This window comes from Apaloderma vittatum, unplaced genomic scaffold (genome assembly GCF_000703405.1).
Source record: "Apaloderma vittatum isolate BGI_N311 unplaced genomic scaffold, ASM70340v1 scaffold2434, whole genome shotgun sequence".
Classification (NCBI taxonomy): domain Eukaryota; kingdom Metazoa; phylum Chordata; class Aves; order Trogoniformes; family Trogonidae; genus Apaloderma; species Apaloderma vittatum.
The window spans coordinates 86,753-109,404 of NW_009713087.1; the positions used below are offsets into that span (position 1 = coordinate 86,753).

The window sequence follows — 22,652 nt, forward strand, 5'->3', positions numbered from 1 at the left end:
CCTACCTACAGAACAGGAGAACAGCATGGTGAGTTGTAAACTGGAGTCACTTGGCTATTCACCCAAGCGTGCCGAGCTGGCTAGAAACTGGGAGATTAACCTAAGTTAGATTTGCAGCAGCTCATGGAAAACGTTAAAGCAGGAAGGCCTTCCTTCTACCGACAGGTTCGATGGTGTCAAGTCCCATCTCTTTCATGCTAAGAGACTCTTGGAGGCTCAGCAATTACTGTCTTAGGTGGCTGATCCTTGCTTCTGAATCAAGAGAGTGAGCAGGCATTCTTAAAAAAATACATTTTGCCTAATCTCACTTTCTCAAAATCAAACACTTTTACCTGACCATCCTCCAATTTTCGGTTATACATAGTCAGTCACTTTGGATAACAGACACTTCGCCTGTAAGACTTGACCAAAAATCTAATTTGTCTTCTGCAGATGCCAGTTATTTTACTTTAATATTTTTGAGCCAGCCTCTTGTCAGTTCATTTTCCTCAGGTCTTTGTGATACAGGAAAGTTGTACTGACTGGAGTACTTTTTCTGGTTCTTTCTGTCCAAAAGCCAGTCCATTAATTGATAGTGATAAAGAAAAACATTTTGCTGTCCTTTTGCGCAATCTGGAAGCAGTTTGTACTTTTTCTCATGTTTAATCTCTTGTGTAATAGTTAAATACCTGCTAACAGGTATATCCACGCTGCAAATCAAGTAAGGCACAGTGCAGGTGGTTCTGGAACTAATGCTAAAACAACTAGTGCCAAAATTAAGCGTAATGCAAAAGAGGTAGGAGTCCTTCACAGTTAGAAAAGTCATGGGATGATGGGTGATCCCCTGTGTCTTACGGCTTTTCATGTATTCTTCGTCTTCTTCGTTCTTACTCAACACTAGAGTCAGCTGTTGAAATGAGGTCTTAGAGACCAGAGGCACAATTATGGAAAGGCCATAATTGTAAAAAAAAAAAATCAGAAGGAAATTACAAATTGAAGTGGAATGGTTGTCTAGTTCACTCTGGCTTCCATTTTCTAATCATCCTAAATTATTTTAATGTGTGTTTTCAAGCTCAAAATTAGCAAAGGTCCCATGATGTAATTCTCCGAACGCCCATTGAATATTACATTATACTAGTCCAATTTCATTCCAGTCTTTTGCAGCATCATCTCCCACTCAGGGCACATGCATCACGGTTTAGAGACCTCCTACCTGCGTTGTTTCTAAATAGTACTTCTAATATATAAAGTTTAGAAATTGTTTTGGAGTTAAAACCAGTTTCTTATTTGTAAAGGCTTAGGAATATAAGATAAAGAATAACTCTTAAAACATGTTTGTCTTTGAAATATCTTAAATTAATAATCAAAGCTCGCATCGAGTCTAAAACAAATCAAACTCAGTCATGAAAATGAGAAACGGGAATTATTAACTGAGTAGCGAGGCTGATGGAGGCTCAATGAGATCATTTTGTTCAAAGATTAAAGGCGATGAACACTGAAATAGTTGAGGAGGATGGCTATGAACACATCTGACTAGAGCTGCTAAATTCAGTAATGATCAAAAGTTAATTATCAAAGCAGAGAGAACTACTCAACACAGACAATTTGAGTCAATAGCTAAGCAGCCCAGAAAAAAAGTAATTTGGAAGAAGTATTTTCCTATAATGAAGTTATATAAAAGACGTGCATTTCAAAGAAACCTGCCTAAAACAAGATTACATTCTTCCTGATCAGAGAAAAATAATTAGCTCTAATTGACAGACCTGCTGCACACCAAATATTTTCAAACAATATGTTTCTTCATCAAAGCTTAATGTGTAGAATTACTCAATGTCACTTTGATTTTGCCTTCCTTTATCTTCTGCCACTGGGCATGCTCATGATATTGCAACACATACGCATTGAAAAATGAACGAGAAACACCTACAAGATAAATAAAAGCAGAAGGCCAGATCCTGCATTTCTTTCTCAGAGAGAATATATGTTTTGTGCTGTGCTTAACATCACCATGGTCCCACTCAGAGGGCAAACTGAATCATTTCTAATAGGAAATGACCAGTTGCTGATCACACAACATTAAACTGGCCTGCCATGGGCATTTGCAATACTTTTTTAAAACTCTTGTGCAAGTGATCATATGGGTGAAGGACACTGTCCTTCCAGCATGTGCCTTTTCTTAAGAGTCAGGAAAGTGCCTTCTGCCAGTAACAAAGGGGAAAAAATGTGGAAATTCTCCATGTAAAAATCAAAGGAAAGATATATGCTAGGACGTTCATGGAGCAAGAAAATAAAATTCTTTTTTCCCAAGGCTACTATGTCTTTTTGGGGTAAACAGTTGCCATCAACGTGATCAACAATCGAATGTCCAGTTTAGACTCTTCTCTTTCATATTCTGTGGCTTTGACATTTCCAGTTCTTACTCCCTGAAATATCTTCATCTTCTTTAATCTTTCATATAAACAGTTTAGCTCACACCATTACGCACATGCACTCCAGAGTATCTCTTACTTTACTTTGTATTAGGTTGAACTGCATTATTATTTACTTGTGATCCTAGACATTCATTCTTCTGTTTTCTGTTTTTGATATCAGGTTTTGCGTAGTGATTTCTTAGAGAAATCAGGAGGAAAAAAAAACTAATTTAAATGCAAGTCTCACAAGCTTGAACTCCAAGTTGTATAGTCCAGCTATTTGGTATAGAGAAGGGTCGAGCAAAATATCACTGTACAGTCAAAAAAACTTCTGCTATTACAGAAGGATGTTTCTGAGGTTTAAATATACTTCTAGTTCCCTGCAGGATGGGACTGAAACTGGACATTTTGTGGAAGCCTTAGGAAACTGAAATGCCATTTTTGATGACATTTTAATCCATTTTAGATGAAGCGTTTGTGTGTTGTTACATGTAGTTTATTACTTAGAAAGATTTCTTAATAACATGCCTCTGAATCTGCATTTGCATGTGGCAACTGAAAAAGGGAAACTTTGGAGAGTGTTGTTGGAAACAGGCACAACACACATTATCTCGTTAATGAGACAGGGATCCCATTTCATCATAGGCTTGTTGGAGAGGGCATAATTAGGGTCTGTAGCACTTACTTGTGCAATACAGTCTTAAGTTTTGCCTTTCCTGAGGTTTAAGTGTTTTATTTAGCAATGCGAAAGTACAATTAATGTAACCGTTTCCTACCATGCATTCATTGATTTATTCTTTAGATGAAAATATAATCCAAATGCAACAAACACATTTTTTTCACATACTGAGAATCAACCCAGAGGATTGCTGTTGCCCCACCTCAACTCTCACAAGCTCTAATTGTTTATCCCTGATTTTAACTCATTATTAGGGATTCCCATAGATTTAAATACAATTTGGGGGTTTTGGGCACTTCGAAGCAGAAGTGCCAAAACAACAAATATTTTAGAAAACTAGCCCTGACTAAAGCCCAAAGGAAAACTCATTCTGACAAAGTTTGGAACCCAGTTGTGCAGGTGTCAGAGGTTTTAAAAGTTAGTTTTCATAAAGGATTTAATTCCTCAAGGGCTTATGTGAACATTTTTCAGGACCACTAATATTAGCAGTTCCTATGTGGGAACCATTTTATTCCCATTCCTAAGCATAGCAGAGGTTAGAATTTCCTCACCAAAACCCTTCTCTTCAATTTTGGAGGCTTTATAAAAGTATCTCTGAAGGTAATTAAGCACTAAAACTTTCCTTACTATAATAGGTTCATGGATCAGTTGTCTTAGTTCTGCCCTTCACTACTATCCGTGCCTGTAGTCTCACTAACCATCTGACCGCTTTCCACATTTAAATCTATTACAGTCTGGTTCTGCAAACGCTAGAGGAATTCTCCGAAATGATGCAACACCAGTTTATCTGAAGGTGATATTTCAAGCCCTCTTGCGTTGAAATGTTATTTACCTTCTCTGAAAAAAAAAAAACCAAACCAAAAAACAGAGGAGGAGATGCAAGGTTGGTTCAGATTACATAATTATGCCACAGAAGCCTTAAAAAAAAAAAAAAAAAAGAATCTCCTCTAAAATCTCGAGCAGCTTAACCGGTGTGATAGACTGGCGCAGCTCTGCCATCGGTGCCCCCAGCTGTGTTGCTTAGCAACATTTTAATTCAAGAAGAATCGAAGGAGATGAAATCCCCGTGGAGAGGGAAACAGAAATAAGAGGGCCGTTGACAGATGATCTGAGTTGTTTCTTCTAATATACTGTGAAGATCACTGGCTCTTTTCATGAATGATAAATGGACTGTACACAGATCAATGGTTTCAGCAATAAACTGGAACCAGGCTCCATGTCTGAGGTGGTGCAGGCCGAGAGGCCCAAAGATTTACTCATTTAGATGATTTGGAGTGTGTTTTCTCAAAGGTTTCAAAAGAGGAAATTGATCTGAACATTTGGTCGTTCCTAGCCCTTTTCTGTTGTTGGTGAATAAAAACTGTTTTGGAAGCAGAGTCCGTTTTTCCCTTTATTTTCTCCTGTTGTTGTTCTTGGTCCAGATATGGACAGATCGCTGGTGGCAAAGGGGCCAGACCTCCGAGTGGGAAATGAAGTAATCGCCCTGAATGAGTGGTTCCTAAACATTTGTGGCCGTTAAAAATAAGCAGACCACACTGATATCACAGACTGGGGCAGAAGCATTTAAAACCTTTAGCACTATCGCTCTGAAAGGGTCCAGCTCGTGCAGCCCTCTGCCCGGGTTTTGGCCAGCTGCCTGGCCGTGTCCTTTGGAAGAGCATCCATGGGTTGACGTTTGTTTGCAGCTTGGTTGTGCTTTGGCTTGTTGCTTAATTGTTTGTTTGCCCCACCCCTCTTCTGTTTACAGGCTGCTGAAAAGACGAAATTGAGGAACATTCCTGTAAAGTAAGTTACTTTTATATCCATTTGAAAAAGCAAGTTTAACAAAGTTTTTGTATGCAATCACTGAAAACACTGGGACAGTAAGAAGGGCGATGAAAGGGATAATAGAATTCGAGTTCCCCCGAATTGTAGCGGTAAAAAGGTCATTGAGGAAAGCTTTCGATTTCTCGTGTGTCCCTAATGATTGCACTCTTCAAGTTTCAACCACTTTCCATAAATTAATGTGTTGTCTATGAATAGCTGCCAAATAATATCACAATCATACTCAATACATAGTGCTCCTAGCCTTGGGGAGGTTTGTACATGCTAAAAAGATTATAATTTTTAATTGCAATCCTTGAAAAGGTCTGACAGGGGGGAAATAACTAGGAATGTGCCAAATGATTTCTAGACACATGGGAATATTTTGCACCTATGTATCAAGACTTCGCCATCCTGTTGATTTAAGAGCTCTTTCTCACTCTGTGTGTGCATCTCTCTCACACCGTACAGACACGTATGTTTCTGCTCTTTGCAGTAGGGCTCTGTGAAGGATGAGCACGCTTCCAGGGAGCAATTTCCAGGGCATTTTATGAGAACTTCTTAAATCTTAGGGCACTAGTGGCAACACTCAACCATATATCATTGAATTAAGAAATTCACCATATAGATGTCCTGGCTCTTTGAAAAAAAGGCATTTTCAGTTAAAACTTCCAGCAATCAGTGATTCTGTTTAAATAATGAATACTCCAGTCTTAATGGGCTCTTATGTACCAATAAACCATATATTTTTAGCTTCAGTAGGTGATCATTGCAGTTTAACCAAGTCCCAGTAACTGTATATTCCTGTTATAGACAGAGGGAAGGTTCTTATTTTTATAGTAGTTTGCTGATCATGTTGGTTTGTTGTCTGGGGTGGTTTTGTATTTTGAAGAACGTGCACTGACAGGACTCACAAATCATTGTGTTTTAGCACACGTAACAAAAGAACACGGTTCTACTTCTCACTTGATTTCCATCATGTATAGTCGTTTACACCAAATAAAGTGAATGGAAAATGTGTATGAACACTCCTTGGAATGATTAGGCAGGATGCAAGATAGTCATAAATCACTCTCTCTTTATGTTTCATTCAGTCTGATAAAAATTAAAAACAGGATCCAGCAGGGACCTGATAGCACGTGAAACTTCTAATAAGACAAGGGACCTTTCTTGCCTGTAGGGCTAGTTCACAGTCAGTGCAAGCTGAATTAAAATCATTGTTAGTTGGTGGTTGTTTTAATAGAGAGTGTGAAATAAGCTCTGTTTTCACCTCACATTCTAGGGGATTCAGGAGTTGCAAGGCGATGCGAGTCCTGGGGAGCAAGTTCAAAATAATCATTTATAATTTGTTCACTTTTTTTATATATGTATTTTGAGTCAAATTCTCAAGCATGACTCAACCGAATTGGGTTTTCCCACATATAACAGAGACATTGAGCCTTGCAGTCATTACACAGAGTGTATGTGACACTGATGCCCAATTAATCCACCAGAAAGATTGGAGGGGGAGGGGAAGCGTGATTTAGGTTAAATCATTCGTTTATGGGACTTGATTAAGTGTAACATTTTGGAATGGAGGAAGGCCAGATGGACAGTCTCGCTCCTTCCACCTACATGTGCATATTTCACCCTGTCATGTTTCTCCCAACTGGTTGTTTAACTTTTCTTTGACTGTGTTCATGATGGCAGCTTCTATTAGTACCCTAGGGAATCCATAATACATATTAATTACACTGCATAACAAAACAGATGAAAAATCTGCCTAGTATTTTTCAGAGACAAATAACTATTTAAGGTACCTGTAGACGATTATGACTGTATGTTAAAATATTAGCTCTCACAATGAGCGTGATCGTTGTGTTTTAAGATGGCAATAGTAGATACGGATTGCATTATATAAGCTTCAGAGCCACACTTAGTACAGCTCAGGCTTGTCCAGCTTTTAGTTGCTGCTTTTGTAGCTCTCAAATGTCAAAGAGAATTTCACTTAAATTTTAATGTTCTTCAGCTATGCAAAATAAAGTTAGTAGCTTCCATTGTCATAAGGGCTGAAAGCTGTACAGATTCCTTCTACCATATGTGACTTATCACATACATTTTTGAAAACACATTTCTGTTATTAAGACATATGTGATAGTACACTTCTGCATATGTGAATTGCTTTTGGCTAAAAGCCATGCACTAATAAGTTGAGTTGAATCTAACTGCATTTGACATCTGTTACGATATATATATTTTTTACATATATAAATATATATATATAATTCTCAGTTGTCACTAGCATAAAAAAAAAAAATCCTTGTTTTTACAATGTGCTGGCATAGTTCTTGTGTCCCAAAACTGGGATCAGAAATCATTCTCTTTTAAAGACTATGTTTTATATAGAGTCCTTGGACAGGACCTGAGTGCCACTATTTAAGGTATTATTAGTTCAGGAGCATTATGAAGAGTTCTGTAGAAATGGTCTATTTACTTTTCATTGCTCAGTTTATTAATGTTGCTAGTTTAATGTTCGGGAGGAAGTTTACTGTTCTTTTTTGTTCAGTTGAATCACTCCAGCACTTAACACTTCATGAAGGGAAAAAAACCAAGGAAGTTTACTTGCTACGGCTCAGCAAGGCAGCCAAGCAGCTGGTTTCTTAATGTCCAAGTGTGTATGGGTGCTTAGACTAGCTCATGTGAACTTTCTGATAGCCAAGGTGGGTGCAGGTGGCATTTGGCCCCTTCACAAGGCTTAGTCTCAATTCCACGCTGCTTGTACCCCTACAAGACACAGCACTTCCGCAGGAACTCATCTTTAAGTGTTGGTAACATCATCTGATGTAATATTGCTATAAATAAGCCCATAAAAATAGCTAAGAAGTCTCTGTGTTTGCAGAACTGATTTTTAATTTTGGGGGGGATGGAAATAGTGTGGTTACTTTTCTGAAATTATGAGTATGTTTACTCTGTATGTGATGCTAAGGTGACCCCCATAACTGCAGAATCCATTACATTCCACTTATTTATTCTCTCCTGCCCTTGTCATATAAGTAGCATTTGCTTTCTCCCATTGATTTTGTCCATATTTACATTGAGAGTCTATAGTGGAAAGGGAATTGCCTGGATGTAAAGTCCTAGATCTCTTCTTACTTACTTACTGGTCCTTATCATATGGAATCATAGAATTGTCAGGGTTGGAAGGGAAGATCATCTAGTTCCAACCCCCTGCCATGGGCTATTCCTATTCCTGAGTCTGAAAGAGGTAACATGGCTTGAACAAGTTTACCCTATGGAGCATTTAAGATTTCTAAAGAGCTGTTGCATGAGAAGTGGTTTTGCATTAGGACACATCCAGGGGAAATAATCTGCTGCATACCCTGTGATTTGATGGAAGAGAGTGAGAACACTGATATCATTAAAATTCAATAGTAGCTTGGTTCTGAAACCCAACTGATTATCACTCCTCCCAGATTTTTTTCCAGCCTTGGGTAGGCAATGGGAGCCCACATCAGCATAGAGCCTAAAGGAATCATGTTCATGTTGACTTGGACCACATCAGTTGTCTTTTATTAATGGACTGAGCTACAGGATCCCCTCAGATCCAGGCACGGTCAGGATTAGGCCTCACTCTCAAGTACAGATGCGCAGCCTGGACATTACGCAGACTGAAGGTCAACCAACCCAGTGCTTTGCCAGTGACAGAAGGTGGGGGAAGAAGAACAGGAGTTCCAGAGGCATCCTCCACAGGGAGTATCCTCCCACCTTCCTGCACACAGCTTTTTACACTTCCCTAACTGCCTGTCCTGTGTTTAAGAGGTACCAATGGACATATCCTCCATGTAAAATCTCTCTTGAAATCTGTTTATAGAATCACACATTACCAGGTTGGAAGGGACCTCCAGGATCATCTAGCCCAACCTTTTATATTTCTTCTCCCCACAACATCCTGTGGCACTGAGCACCATAGTGTGTGAAATAATGCTGTCTTTTGTTTTAAACCCTTTTCCTCATACATTCACTGGTATTCATGCAAGTAGTTGTTTTTACACAAAAGAGTAAATGTTCTTCATTCCTCATATTACATATCTCTGTTGTGTTTTCCTACTCAAAAGCTGCTAATAATGTCGGTTTCCCTTTAAGTGTGTGAGCCCACCAGTGAACTAATATGGACAGAAGGCAAGTCGGGCAGAGGCAGCGGTTAGGAAGATAACTAGTTCCTTTTCACTGTTTTCCGTGGTAAAGAGATGAGTTCTTTGCATTGCAGTGCCCTTCTGACTAAGGACTGGATATAATGTCACTCCAAACAAATGACTCAGGTTACAGTCCTTTATGAAAATGGCTAAAGGGGTTACTTTTCAATGTGTGGGCAGGTGAAAGAAGGGTTTGGCTAAAACCTGATGTTATCAAACAGTATGAAATACAACAGTTTTGTAATAGAGAAATTAGATTTTTGAAATGGAAAATGACTGCTTTTAAGAGCAATCCATGTAGTTCGTGAACTGCTGTAGAACTGTGAGAATATTGGAATTGACTTCTTGCTTTGGGGAAGAGAACATTGCCTTCCTTGAGTGTCCTTTACATTCTCTTCTTTTATAGTTCCTTTAAAAATCTTCAAGAGAAAGCAATGGCATTTTCCCCAAACACCTGCATGTACTTAAATTTGCTGTAGATTTAATGACTTCCAGATACGTGTTTCGGGATTATAGCTTGTGTTAAAATCCCGCTGCTTTTTGTATTTTCAAATGTTTGCTTTCCATCAGCCACAAGTTTGTTAACCAGAAGGACTTCTGGTGTTTATTGTCTTTTCCTGCCATAAAACTCATCTTCTCCTCAGAAGGGCATCTGACTTGACTTGGTATGGTTTTCTGTCCCAACCATCATTGGAAATGCAATCCATTAACTTTTGATATCTTGACATTTCAATTGACCTCTCATTTGCAAAGCGCAGTGGTATTTTTCGTGGCCTTTTCATCCTTGATTATATATGGAATAGGAGTGACTGTTTCTACTGACTGCACTTTAAAAATATCTTTGTTTGACCAGCTGCAGTGGCACCTTGTTTCTCCCTCCCATGCAGACCTTATTCTGCATGGAAGATCTGAGGTCTGAGCAAGTCATGCAGAGCCAGGGGATTTTCTTATTGACTCACTAAGCGGGAGGGCAAGCAGGTCAGACTCTGAGAGTCAGTTAATGTATGCCGTAATAGCGGTAACCATAAACAGATCTGCTGCTCCCACTGGCAAAAGTGCAGGCCATTGGGCGAGGTCTGAAGGTTGGTTTGGTTTTAAACAGTTAAGTCAGGCACCTGTAACCACTAGAGATACTACAGGGGCGGTGTGCTGTTGGTACGCATATTCATGTCTTCTGCTGCAAGGTATCTCCTGTCCTGTATTTAAAAGAAGAAGAAAAAAAAAAAGTGTCATGTCTAGGTTGAGAAAGCTTCCTATTTGTGGATGGCTGTATGGGAGGCTGGCCATGTAGAATCATAGAATGTCAGGGGTTGGAAGGGACCTCTAGAGATCATCTATTCCAACCCCCCTGCCAGAGCAGGATCCCCCAGGGCAGCCACACAGGAACGTGTCCCGGTGGTTTTGAAAGTCTCCAGAGAAGGAGACTCCACACCCTCTCTGGGCAGCCTGGGCCAGGGCTCCGGCACCTGCACAGGGAAGAAGTTTCTCCTCATGTTGAGGTGGAACTTCCTATGTTCTAACGTAAACCCGTTATTTCCTGTTCTATTGCTGGGCACCACTGAGAAGAGGTTGTCCCCTTCCTCTTGACACGCACCCCTCGGATGTTTGTATGGGTTAATACAGCCCTCTCAGCTGTCTCCTTTCAAGGCTAAACAGCCCCAGTGTGTGTCTATACAGGCACCTGTGGGCCACGGCTACCTATGGACATGTGTACAAGTGTACCTAAAGGACCTTTGCTGAAGGATTTAAACAACCTTTTTCAGAAACAAAAAACCCAAACTTGCTGTTATTCTCATGCTCAGTAAAACTCCTGAGCAATTTCCACACTGCCACCTGTTACAGTCTCTGCTTCTGAACCTTCCTTCCCATTGTTTCTCCTCAGACTATTTCTGGCCAACTACTAAATCAGCCAGCACCAATTCAATTAGTTCTAAAAATCCATTACAACATAAGGCCTAAACTGCCTGCCCATATTCATTTCTCAGAGAAATCCATTCATATTTATATTTTAATACTTTAAGTCTAGCATGCGAAAGCACTCAAATCCCCAGTAGAAATCCAGGAAAAAGCCTGCTTACAGGCAATTATAGACAATGTTCTTTTAGCCCCTGATCCTCCTAGTCTGTCCACTTAGGCAACTGCACAGGTGCAGCATTCGATTAATGGGATCAGTTTGTTGCACCAGAAATAAAGTCCCTCCAAAAAGTCACAAAAAACCCCAAATACCACCGATTCTGCAGGCTGGGCCACGTGGTGGAGTCTGTACAGACATGCAGTACTCACAGCAGGGTTGGAGCGGCGCTACGAAAACCAATACGTGTATGCTACTGTTGGTTTCCAGTGGGTTTTATTTAGGGAGGCTGTGTTTCCTCAGCAGAACGTGAACTCTAGAAATGTTGCGAAGGATTATTTTGCTCTTACAAGTTAAAGGTTAGTGTTGGAAATGGATTATAGAACTGCCGCTTTTAAACTGTTTGCAAAGAAGCACATATTAAATCCTTTTTGATGATATCACATTAATCCCTAAATACTGATTTTTATGTAAATTTTGACTCTTGCAAAGCTCTGACAATTCAGCTATCCCCATGTGGTTTTATCAGAGCTCAATTGCTCCTTTAGATCTTTCTTCCTTTTTGCAGTACCTTTTGCTTTATTCCAAAGTCATCGCAGCAGCTGGAAGATGTAGTACTTTAGACATAAAATAATAAGTCTATTTAATATTTTACCTTTATTTTCTGAATTTGTTCCTCTGACACATCTTGTTAGATATATTTTTATCAGTCCAAAGGATACCCACAGTAGGGCTATTTTTATTTCTAGGGAAATGATGCATGATAACTACTGGCAGGGCCCAAAATAGTAAATCAGTGCTGTTCCAACCGCAGAATGTATTAAAAGTCTGTAGCCTGTGGTAATAAGTTATAATTTAGTTGACTAGCAGTTTGTTTGGACTTAAAACTGTACAAATGAGTCGCATTGGCTAAGTCTTGAAATATAAAATAGTTTGTGCTTTATTAAGGTTTTCAGCTACCACCACAACAGGTACCTAGAGAGAACACACATTTTTCAAATGGGTGCAATTCATTTTTATAGTGAAATGCTTCCGACTTGATTGTATAATTTATAGTAGATGGTTAAATTACCACACGTCCTGTGTAGCGCACAATGTTTGCTTACAAGACAATGAGATGAACAGACTCAGAGAGCTCATTCATCTAATCTCTTACAAATCTGAGCACGCACCATCAATACCAATCACCGCTGGCTGTATCCAGCCACAAGGCGCCCCTCAGCTGCCAAGCCAGGGAGGTTGCTCAGTAGCCATCAAAGAACTTCAGGCAGCTAGAGAAACCTTCTCTTTTGGGTACTTTTATTTACAGAGGCATATATATGCCGGGTCACCAAAGCTAATCATGCATTTCTGTAAAATTTGCCAGGAGTCTTTCAGCGGAAAAAAAAACAAGTATTTTTACCAGGTAACTTTTGTTTATTTTTCTAAACATTATTTTTTATGCCTTCGTTGTGATACAATTTGTCAAGATTAAATTTAGGTCATTTTTTAAAAGCTGAGAAAAAGTGAAATCTTGAGCAAAACAAAACTTCTTTATTCCCGATTACTTCTTTTCACAGAAATAAAAATTAGTTAAGGTCAATATATTTTTTGCCAGTTCTAGCACGTAACTGCTGCTGATCAAAGGAATACCCGTTCTCTCCTCATTCATGCTGTGGATCTGATAATTATAGATTTTATGTTTGTCTTTCTGGTTATTATTTTAAATTTTAAATTACTTAGCATTTATTCAAACAATTATTCTAAGTGTTTGCTTTGGGCATTGTATTAAGTAACAGCTGTTTTCTTACTACCTGTGATCTTTTTTAAATGAATGCATTAAAAATGTGCTTCTGAGCAATTAAAATATTGCAACCAAGCAACGGATGCTAGCAAAATTGAAGAGAAGACCTGATCCTGATTTAATTGGGAGTACTTTTTCTGCTGGTTTTCACTACAGCTGGCTGAATCCAGTGTCGGAACCAGCCTTAGGATCTCATACCTGTGAATTTCACTGTTATGCCGTTTTTGTGCTGCTGGTTGACAAATAACAAGGGCAGAACTTTAAGTGGTGTTAGTGTATGGTTTATTTAGGTTTTAGCATGTGCCAGATACTCTCCAAATGAAAATCCCTGCCGTGCAGAGCCTGGTAAGAGGCAGTGGATAAAGCTACCCAGCAGTGGGATTTAACTGAGGCTGTCAACAGTATCTTTGAATTCTCTAGGTCTGTGGCTGCTCTCTTTTGGACTGTAGAACTCCACTGGCATTTCTCCTGATTTTACCTCTTTCTGGCTTGCAACCTCATGGTAATACATCTAGTACGTTTCCTCAGCCTTGTGGGCTCATGAAAACAAGGCAGAGGAAAGGTGGTCCTCCTTGCTGTCACCTTTTATATAACCACAACCAAGTGCCTGCCATGCAGCAAGCAGTCCTTTACTTTGGCAGTGAGTAATGAACTAAAAGAAGCACGTGTGCCTTTCAGGATTTATTCTTTTAAATACAAGTATAAAAAAATAATGATCTTATGCTAAGCGAGAAAAGTAGAAAAAAAAAAAAGATCCAGTCATTTAGGATCAATGAATACGAAAGAAAGGCAAAAGCTAGATAATGTCTCAGGAAATAACACTGCTACAAGGTTAATTTTGCCTAGTACAACATTTCCTAGTATTGAATTGCCTGATATACTCCCTCAGGGATTGCTCCTGCGCTTGCAATAATCGAGGCTGATTTTATTGGAAAATCACCTCTGGATGAGAGACATACTCTAGAGAGAACTTTGCATGGGTACAAATAGGTTTTTGGTGCCAGTGCCATGTTGCCCAGGCCAGCACAGTTATAGTTCCCAATCTGTCTGTGCATTCAAGCAGCAAATTCATTAGCAACCCTTCTGGCAGGATAGAAAAATAGACATATTAGGGAAATTTACTTTGAATTGTTTTCAGGATTTGTTGGATAACAGTTCAGTAATCAAATTGTGCCTCCTAACAAGAGCATTAAATATTTTTATTAATAGTGGCAGGGAAGCGGCAGATATTCCTTTAAGTGCAGAACACTTTACCATAACGCTATGTGACTTGCAGAGATCATGGATGAAAGAAGAGATTAGCATAGTTGGAGCGGGGGTGCTTGTAACGTCGGAGCTGATTTTTGTTCCGTGTTGTGTACCGAAGCTGCGTTGCATCGCGTAACTCTCCCGTTACAGCCGTCATGTACATTCGAGCATCGGCTCATCCGTCAGACCCTGCCAGTTTGCTGGCTCTTTAATTGTAGAAGTGGACCCTATCTTGACAGCGCTGTGCTCTCACTGACGATGGGACCTAAGTTCAGATACACGCGGCGGCTTCCAGGCCCTGTCAAGTGGAAACTGAGCATATTGTAAACAGAGCGCGTTTTGCCTCCAGCTGGGAGGAGGGACACGTGGAGCGCCCGCGTACAAGGGCCCTCCGCTGACCTTGGAGCGACTTTGAGTGTGGGGAGGCTGGAGGAGCGCTGGGAAAAGGCTGATTCGGAGAGACAGATGAGTGAGGAAGAAAAATCAAGGAGATTGGCACAAGGACGGTGGAAAAACATCTTTCTAAAGAAAGCAGGAAAAAAATTTTTACTCAAGGCCAACACCGAGCCCTTGTAATCAGGCTCGTCTGGCCACACACCAACAGGAGCAAGAGAAAAAAATACTGAATGCGGCTTGCAGGCTAAGGTCAGTGCGAAAGCTGGTGTTCTGCTGGGGAAGAAAGAGAGCACGGACTGAATTTCCTGAAGAATAAATTACATTAAGATCCAGGAACTGACAGGGTTAAAAATTAGGATTGTAAAAAATCATCTGTACACTCTGTTTCCTAATTCCTGTTGTCTTCATGATTGTTTCACTGTGAAGAGGAGAGCCACCCTCGGTATCAATCATCGTAAGCTATTTAGACACAGAAATAAGTGGCATATGGCTTAGCACTTTTGGGTCTAGCAATCAAGAAGCAACCTTCTGCAATACAACTGTAGTTCAGTTCCCAACGGGCTTCACTTTGATGATTAGATATATTGAGTTCTCTGTGTCATTCAAAGACAGCAGAATTTCATACGAGTTGGTGTTAGCTTCCTCTCACTTCATTTCAATTTTCAATAACCAGTGTCATCACGTGTAATGGTTTCTTCGTAATGGAACTTCATGTCGCATCAGATTTGTCTTTCAAGTGAAAGAGCGCTGTGAAAAGTCTTCTAAAATACTGATCTCTGGAAAAATTCTTACCACGGTGAAAATGGGGAGAGAGTATTTATCTATTTCTCCTAAAGATGCTTTAGGTGCCCAATCCCCAGATCATTCAGGAATACTCAGAAAAAAAAAAAGCTTTAGTATTGTATTCAGGGATGGCATTAGCATTCTTTACAGGATTTACTCCAGGTGCTTGCTGAAGTCATTGTTGTGCTAAGTAAATAGAAAATATTTATTCAGTCATATTTGAGAGCGAAACTCTGGGTAACTGGAGTTATATCAGAGGAGAATTTGGATTCTCCTCTTTATTCTCTATTATTCAGGTATTAATTGATCCCTCTGTATTTCAGCATGGGAGCTGTTAAATAGTACAAGGCTTTGCTGACAGAACTGCTCCTTGCCTGCGCTTGCCTTCTCTCCATCGGCTCAACCCCTGTCCCTGAGCAGCGGAGGGATGTCTGTGGAGGCAGGTGGAGGGATCCAAATGCACCGACCTCCCGGAGGTCAGGATATAGGGAAGGGAAGGGAGAAACTCCGAAGAATAAACAGCCCAGAATGTGCATCACAGGGAGCATAAGCCTGCAAGTCAAGCGTCTGCCAGTTCTGTCAGGATTATTTCTGGAGAAATCTGGTGTCTTGGAAAAGCTTCTACCCTTTCCCGCTTGAAGTTATATCCTCCCCAATGGGCTGTGAGCTCAGGACGCTCTTTGGTGCTCCTTCTCCCTAAGATTTCCAGATTGGAGGAACTCTTTGAAGGTCCACCCACGTCACATAACCTGTATAGTGAGATTCACCTGGCAGCTTACCGTACAGAACCTCCCACATGTACGTACGAATTGTGACAGGTAGCATAATAGCACAAGGCGTGTTTCTAAAAAGTAAATCCTGGGTCACACATTCACGATGAAGTAGTTCACAATTAGTCTTAATATGCTGTAAGAGGAGTGACTGCAGACAAATGTCTCACGGCTTTTTAAGCCCAGCCTTTACCAAAAACCAAGGATGATATGGCTGGCTGTATCACATATCCAAGACTGCCCATCCCATAGTTTTATTTCTTGGCAATTTCCTACAATTTTGTGAAATATTTTTTTAATGTGACAAAGTCACTTCAATTACACAGTCATTATAAGTTTTGCCAAGGTTGACTATGGATCGTTTTGTGTTCATTAGAGCACAAAATTAGAATTTTCATTGCAGCAACTGTAAACAGTATTGGCTCAAAGGACTCAAGCTTTTTTCTCTCCATAAAATCTTGGATAAGCTACAACTGAGGACTTCTGTGGTTTTTTGACAGATTTTATTTTTTTTAATCTCCCTTCTGGATTGTTAGATTTTTTTCTTCTTCTTCCTACTTGTTTAACTGAATAACCAGTTCCCTTCAAAATGATGACATTGTCACTATGTGCATGAACAAGCAGGTACAGTCAGTGTGCTTCTAAGGCTGTGAATATATTATTTCTTCAACTTCTTATATGTTATAGCTCGATGCTTGTCACTTTAGACCCAGTCAGTGTTGGAAAAGCCATAAATGATCTTCAGGAAATAACTGTTTCAGTAAATACTTCATCACCTGCTTAAGTCTCACTAAGCCCCATTAAGCTTTCACTTAAGTAGTCTTAGAGTTTATCGCTTAAGTAATAATTAAAGTTTCTCCTTAATATTCTCATGAATTTATGGATGTCTATGATTGAGTTTACTTGTTGTGCTGATGTAAATATAAAGAAATTACATCAAAATCAATCAATTTATATATGCAAAAAAATTAACCATATAGGAAATAAATCCAGCACAGAGTGTTTCAAGCGATGGAGAAAAATCAGAAGTGTTTCCAATAAAGTCCAGGCTTTCAAAAGCTGTCTGGAACAGATAAAGAATAGGACTACCTTTTCTTGTCTATATTTAGAAAACTAAGTAAGAGCCAGAAAAGCATCTTGGAGAGAAGGAGATGACATGTTTTTGCTCAATTTTTACAGTAATTAGTTTAGGTTAATTTGACCTTCTTACTGCTGATTTTGCTCACTAGAAACAATAGTGGGAGACAGCCTAGTAGAAAATATAACCAGAATGTCTCATTTGCTGTGTTTTTGGGCTGAAGATGAGCCGAAGCTGCTCTACCTTCCTTCTCTGTCTCTTAGGATTAGCGAGATTGTGCTGCTCCTCACTTGTGCTTCACTTGGAAGGAATTTCCAGGCTTTATTTTTAACCTAATGTGTATTTACAAGAAGGAGAGATGACAGACAGTCTTAAAAAAGTAGCAAAGAACTTCAGCAGACATCCCTGTTGGGAGCTCGCACAGCAGCAATCCTCAGCCTTGCTCCTACAAATCCATGGAACGTGTGCGTCTCCTGGCATGTGGCATGGTTGTGTCTTGCCAATGGGATGCCCAGTCCGTAGCAGTTTCTGGGGTTTTTAGATATAATATGCCATGATATAGTCATTCAGGATAAGATATGTCAGCAAATGCACCAGGAGGCTTTATCAGCTTATTCCTCGTAGGAAAACCTGGAGCTACCGTGAATAGGGACAGCAGACAAGCAGGAACGGCATTATCTCTTCCTCTTAAAGAAATGTGTTTAACAAGATTATGTACTGTTTGCATTCAAAATTTGCAATTAGCACCCCATGAACACACAATGAAATTATCCAAGTGGCAGATAATGTGCTAGATATATGTAGTTAGACTTTCATAGATTAAACATACTATTAGATATGTGGTAGCACAGCTATAGTAATACATTTTATAGAAATCAGTGTAATCCAAATGGCATGAGAGCTTATTGAAATGCAGTTCTCTTATTAAACCTGTGAAGTATGTATGTTTGTGAATGCATGTGCATGCATGCAGGAAATTACTAAGTGGGAAGATTAGCAAATTGTGGATTGTGGAAGTCTTACTGTATATAGTAGGAAATTTTCCTTCAAAGCACATATAAAGGTTTGATTCTGCAACTTTATTCTCAACCCTATAATTTTACACTAGCTGGCATAAATTAGCAAGCTAGAAGTCTAAATATATGTGTCTTGCATGCCTCTCAAAAGAAATAAGGCAGATGCACATGGTGAAACTGGAGTAGTATGTGTGAAATATCTCTGTTTTTCTGCACATAGGTTATATTTTAGTCAGGGAGAGGCAAGAAAAATCCTTCAGCTGCAGTTTATCTGTGTTGTTTGTAGTCTGGAGTTCTCTAAATATATTTCCTTTTAACTTTTTAACTTTCAATCTGTAAAGAAACTGGCAATGCTGAGCATTCCTTCTCTACCAAATGTGATAATTTCTGAATCCAGACAGTGGCTTACTTGCATTAATGTGCTCAGTGGTCTGGTGGAAATCAGAAACATGATGAGGCGCAGTGAAAGGGGAAGGCGGCCCTTCCACATTTATTTATTCTGGATAAATGGTGCCCATTAATCTATCAGGAAAATATGGAATTAGCAGGGAAGAAACCACAGTTGCAAATTTGGCAGTTGCTAGTATGCACAGATGGTCTTTCAATGTTTTAAGATTTTCCAGTCTTTTGATACTGATACCAGCATTGAAAAGTAGCCCGTGTATTGCTAATATTTATCTAGAATAGCCACAGAAAAATAATATTGTATGTTTTGGATTGTTCGATCTCCTCTCAGCGTATTTGCATAAAGTTTTTTAATCTTAAAGATAAACTTTTTGTGTGCTCTCTGTCTTTGGTTATTTTAAAAAACGTAATTGGAGTATGATTTCCTAAAATAAGAGAGACAGCCAGTGTATCCAGACAAAGGCACTGGGAAGAAAGAGTCGTGTGAATTATGTTGAAGGAAGTTCAGCATAAGTTTGCAGATTGGGTAGACTGAATTGCTTTCCTACTGTTAGAGATGGTGTGCTCCTTTGTGAAGTGATGTTCGCAAAACCAGGATGTTGAGTCCCTCCTTGATAGAGTGGTGTTTATTCTTACTCTGCTGATGAGCACTCATTTTCAGTCACTGCAGCTTCACTGAAGCTGGGAATCTGACCCTGGCAATGTCTCCACTCAGTGTTTCAGGGCATGAAGTCAAGAGGGAAGGATCATATCATCTGCTTAATTTGCTTTGGGAATGTTTGGTTGAGTCTTTAAAGACCTTGCTGAAATATTTCACAGAGGAAATCACAGAATAATTCTTGCCAACTCTACTTCAAGTTTATTCTCAGCTGACGCAGAGGATACAGTACCTTAATGACTGTTCTGAAATGTGCCTTCTGCAGTGCTGTAGTTGTGTATGTAACCCGTGTGTGCACAGGACAAAGGCAACTTTGACTATAAACAACTCAAGGTGCTTTGTATTAAAAATCAATAAAAACTGCTGGGGAAAAAATAATTGAAGAAAAAATAAATCTCAGTGCATTACAAATTTTAATCTGGTAAAAAAGGATCTAAAATGCAAAAGCAAGTAGAGAGGTTTAAATGTGAGACAGAAACAGTGTCTCCAGGGTATCCAGGTGCATAGGTCTCATTGATGTAGATCTGTATGAAGACAGATAGACATATGGACAGACAGACAGGTAGATAGGGCTGTCTAGATACAGATGGACCCGTTGTATAGGACATTAGGGCATGTAGTTATGCTTCTAAGGCTTTTCTGGTTTTAAATAATACAAAGCAAATGAACTATGTCTTTCCAGTATCTACCAATGAGAGAAACATTTATGAAGAATTAAAAATTAGGTGCTAACAAGAAAATGTTCTAGTTACTCTTCAGCAGAAGTCTTCCTCAGCTTCTGCATGGGTACCATAGAACAGACCTAGAAGTACTTTGTGCTTCAGACAGCAGTTCCCATCTTTGATTTCGTGTAGCACCTCAGAAACAGAACTTGGATTTGTTTTACAAGCAGGGATGCAAAATGTGGAGCTTTATTTCCCAGCTTGCCAACAACCATCTTGGGTGAACAGATACTTTAGCTGAAGTCATACCTGTCATATAGGGCAGAAGAATTATGCCGTATATTTTGCAAGCTACACTCCTATTTATTCATCCCAAGAGAATGGTTGCCTTTTCTGCGACTACTTGATGCTACTGACTGGTGCTCAGTGTGTAATCTTTTATAACCAACTCATCTTTTTCTAGAAAACTACTTCACTGCTCATACTCTACCTTGGTTTTTTGCTGTTGAATTTTCCTGATAAACTGTAGTACCTTGTGCTTGTCCACATCAAATTTTGCTTTTTCTCTTCAGATCCTATCTCCACTTTGTAAGGATCGTTTTGTGTTCTGACACATCTTCCAGAATACTTGCACACCTTCTCACATAGGTGTTATTGCCAACTGAACAAGTGTGCTCCCCGTTCTCTCATCCAGACTGCTAATGGTATTCTAAAATGTGCATGTCTGTTGTATAGGTACTGTGACAGTAGTTAGACTTTAGTCTTAAAAGATATTTATTGCCAGATACATAATAAAAATGAGATATAACACTGACGATAATTTGGGTGATTTATGTGATCTATAATGGATAGCTTACCAGAATGGATCAACCCTTTTAAATCTTGAAATGGCTGCACATCTTGCAGGATTTCATATGGAAGTCTGAAGATCCTGGAGGGTATGAAATTTTCAGCTTTCTTGCACATATGTGGAAGCTACAAAATGCCCAAACAATTCATTTCACCAGCAGTTAAAAGCTCTGCTGTTCTGACTGTCTATTTGCTAACCCACCACGTATGAATCTCATGAAAAACTGCCAGTTGTCAATGTTCTTGCAGCACAGTGTGTTCCTCTTTTGTCATGAAAACTGTACTGAGGAAAATCCCAAATTTCTTTCTAGTCTACGTGACATTTAAGAGAGTAGTGCAGATCCTACACAGCTGAGGGACGGAGGTGCAAAAAAATGGCAGTGGCTGGAAGCAGAGAGAAAAAAGTCAGACAGGGGGCTAGACTTGGAAATGAGCATGCAAGATTGTTGTTGTGTGAACAAAAACTGACCCTGGCCGTTTCTAACGAGTGTTATCTTCACTTATTCCAGATATTGCTAGAGGAATTTCTTCGTTTGTTTAATATCAACAAGCAATTCATCTAGGCTTCACTCACCAGTCATATACAATCATATCATCACTCATGCACATACTCCAAAATTCATCCACACACTTCAAGAATAAAGCCATGCATCTAATGATACAGGGAGAGGGTTGTTCCAGACATATACTCTAGCGTGTGTACCCCAGCTTCTCTTTTTTTTTTTTCATTACTGTTTTAAAACATGTTATTGTGCCACAATCAAATGGTCTTTTAGCCTTTTAGTCACTGCTCGGAAAGTCTGGGTTGTAGGGTAGATGATTCCCAACTCCGTTTGTGGTGTGTCCTCGGCTGCAGTGAATTTCTCGGTGCCTCTCCCTAATTTTTCCACGAACAGGTATATAAAGACCTGAATACCACCACCTTTCCAGAAACTGTCTCAGACCCTCACTCTCCTAGTTTTGCACCATCCTACAGGAGTTGACTAGCATTTGGGGAGCACCAGCACTTGGGTATATGTACAATGCTGTTCATATTTATAGCATTTACTTTGTTCCATCTTCCAAACAAAATGTCCTGGAACTGAGCTCCTGAGCTCTGCCAGGTCATTCCCCTGCTCTTTGGGTGTCATGTCCTTCACTGCATTCGTGCATACCTGATTGTTTTATTTTGCTTTGATTGTGTTACCTAGATCTGTCTCTAAATTTTGTAATATATGCCAGAGAAAAGGCAGAGCCGTGGGCTTGTGGTTTGGCCCAATAGAATATTAAGTATCATTCTCTGCATAAAAACATTTCTGTCTCATTTTTATGCTGTAACTCCATCAAAGATTATTTTTCCTTGTCCCAGAGCCGTTGCACAGTGATCAGTCCTTTAAAGAAAAGTGCGTATCTCCAACACTGAAGCTCGAAGTAGTTAGTTTTGTTGCCAGCTTTCTAGTGTACCCAGGAGAAAATCTATCCTCTGCCATCCTCGCAAGTGAGAACTCAGGGAACAATCTCACATCCATTTTTCCATTTAGGTTCCCAAGTGCCTTTGTGTATTTGCTCTGACCTTATGTTTGGGAGATGACTGCTACTAGCAGTCATCTTCTCCATTTTTTTTCTGTGACCATAATTCAGTGTAATGGAAACTTTCCAAGACAAACACAGTCCATATAGCAACCTGCACTCAATATTCAGTGTAAAACAGTAACCTTCTTTAAAGAGGCAAACCCCATCAAGAAGATGGGATTATTGAAAGTCCTGAATCTGTTCTTCATAGGCTTTACACTTTGTTCATGTACTAGACTGCATCTTAAATATAAACCTATCATCAGGTTTAGCAAATCAATACCGTAAGAGTGTGAAATGGTCCCCAGAAATCTCCAGAATGCCATTTCACAGTAAAA

The 22,652-nt window shown here is 39.5% G+C and overlaps 1 protein-coding gene across 1 annotated transcript in view; it reads left to right on the plus strand.

Moving 5' to 3' along the window:
- Positions 1–22,652, plus strand: part of AFF2 (AF4/FMR2 family, member 2) — a gene marked incomplete at its 5' end in the record, with an annotated part of 118,458 nt that overhangs the window by 49,224 nt on the left and 46,582 nt on the right. Inside the window, one exon of the mRNA XM_009868226.1 lies at positions 4,817–4,854. Coding sequence (XP_009866528.1) covers positions 4,817–4,854 — 38 coding nt within the window. The remainder of the gene's footprint in view (positions 1–4,816; positions 4,855–22,652) is intronic.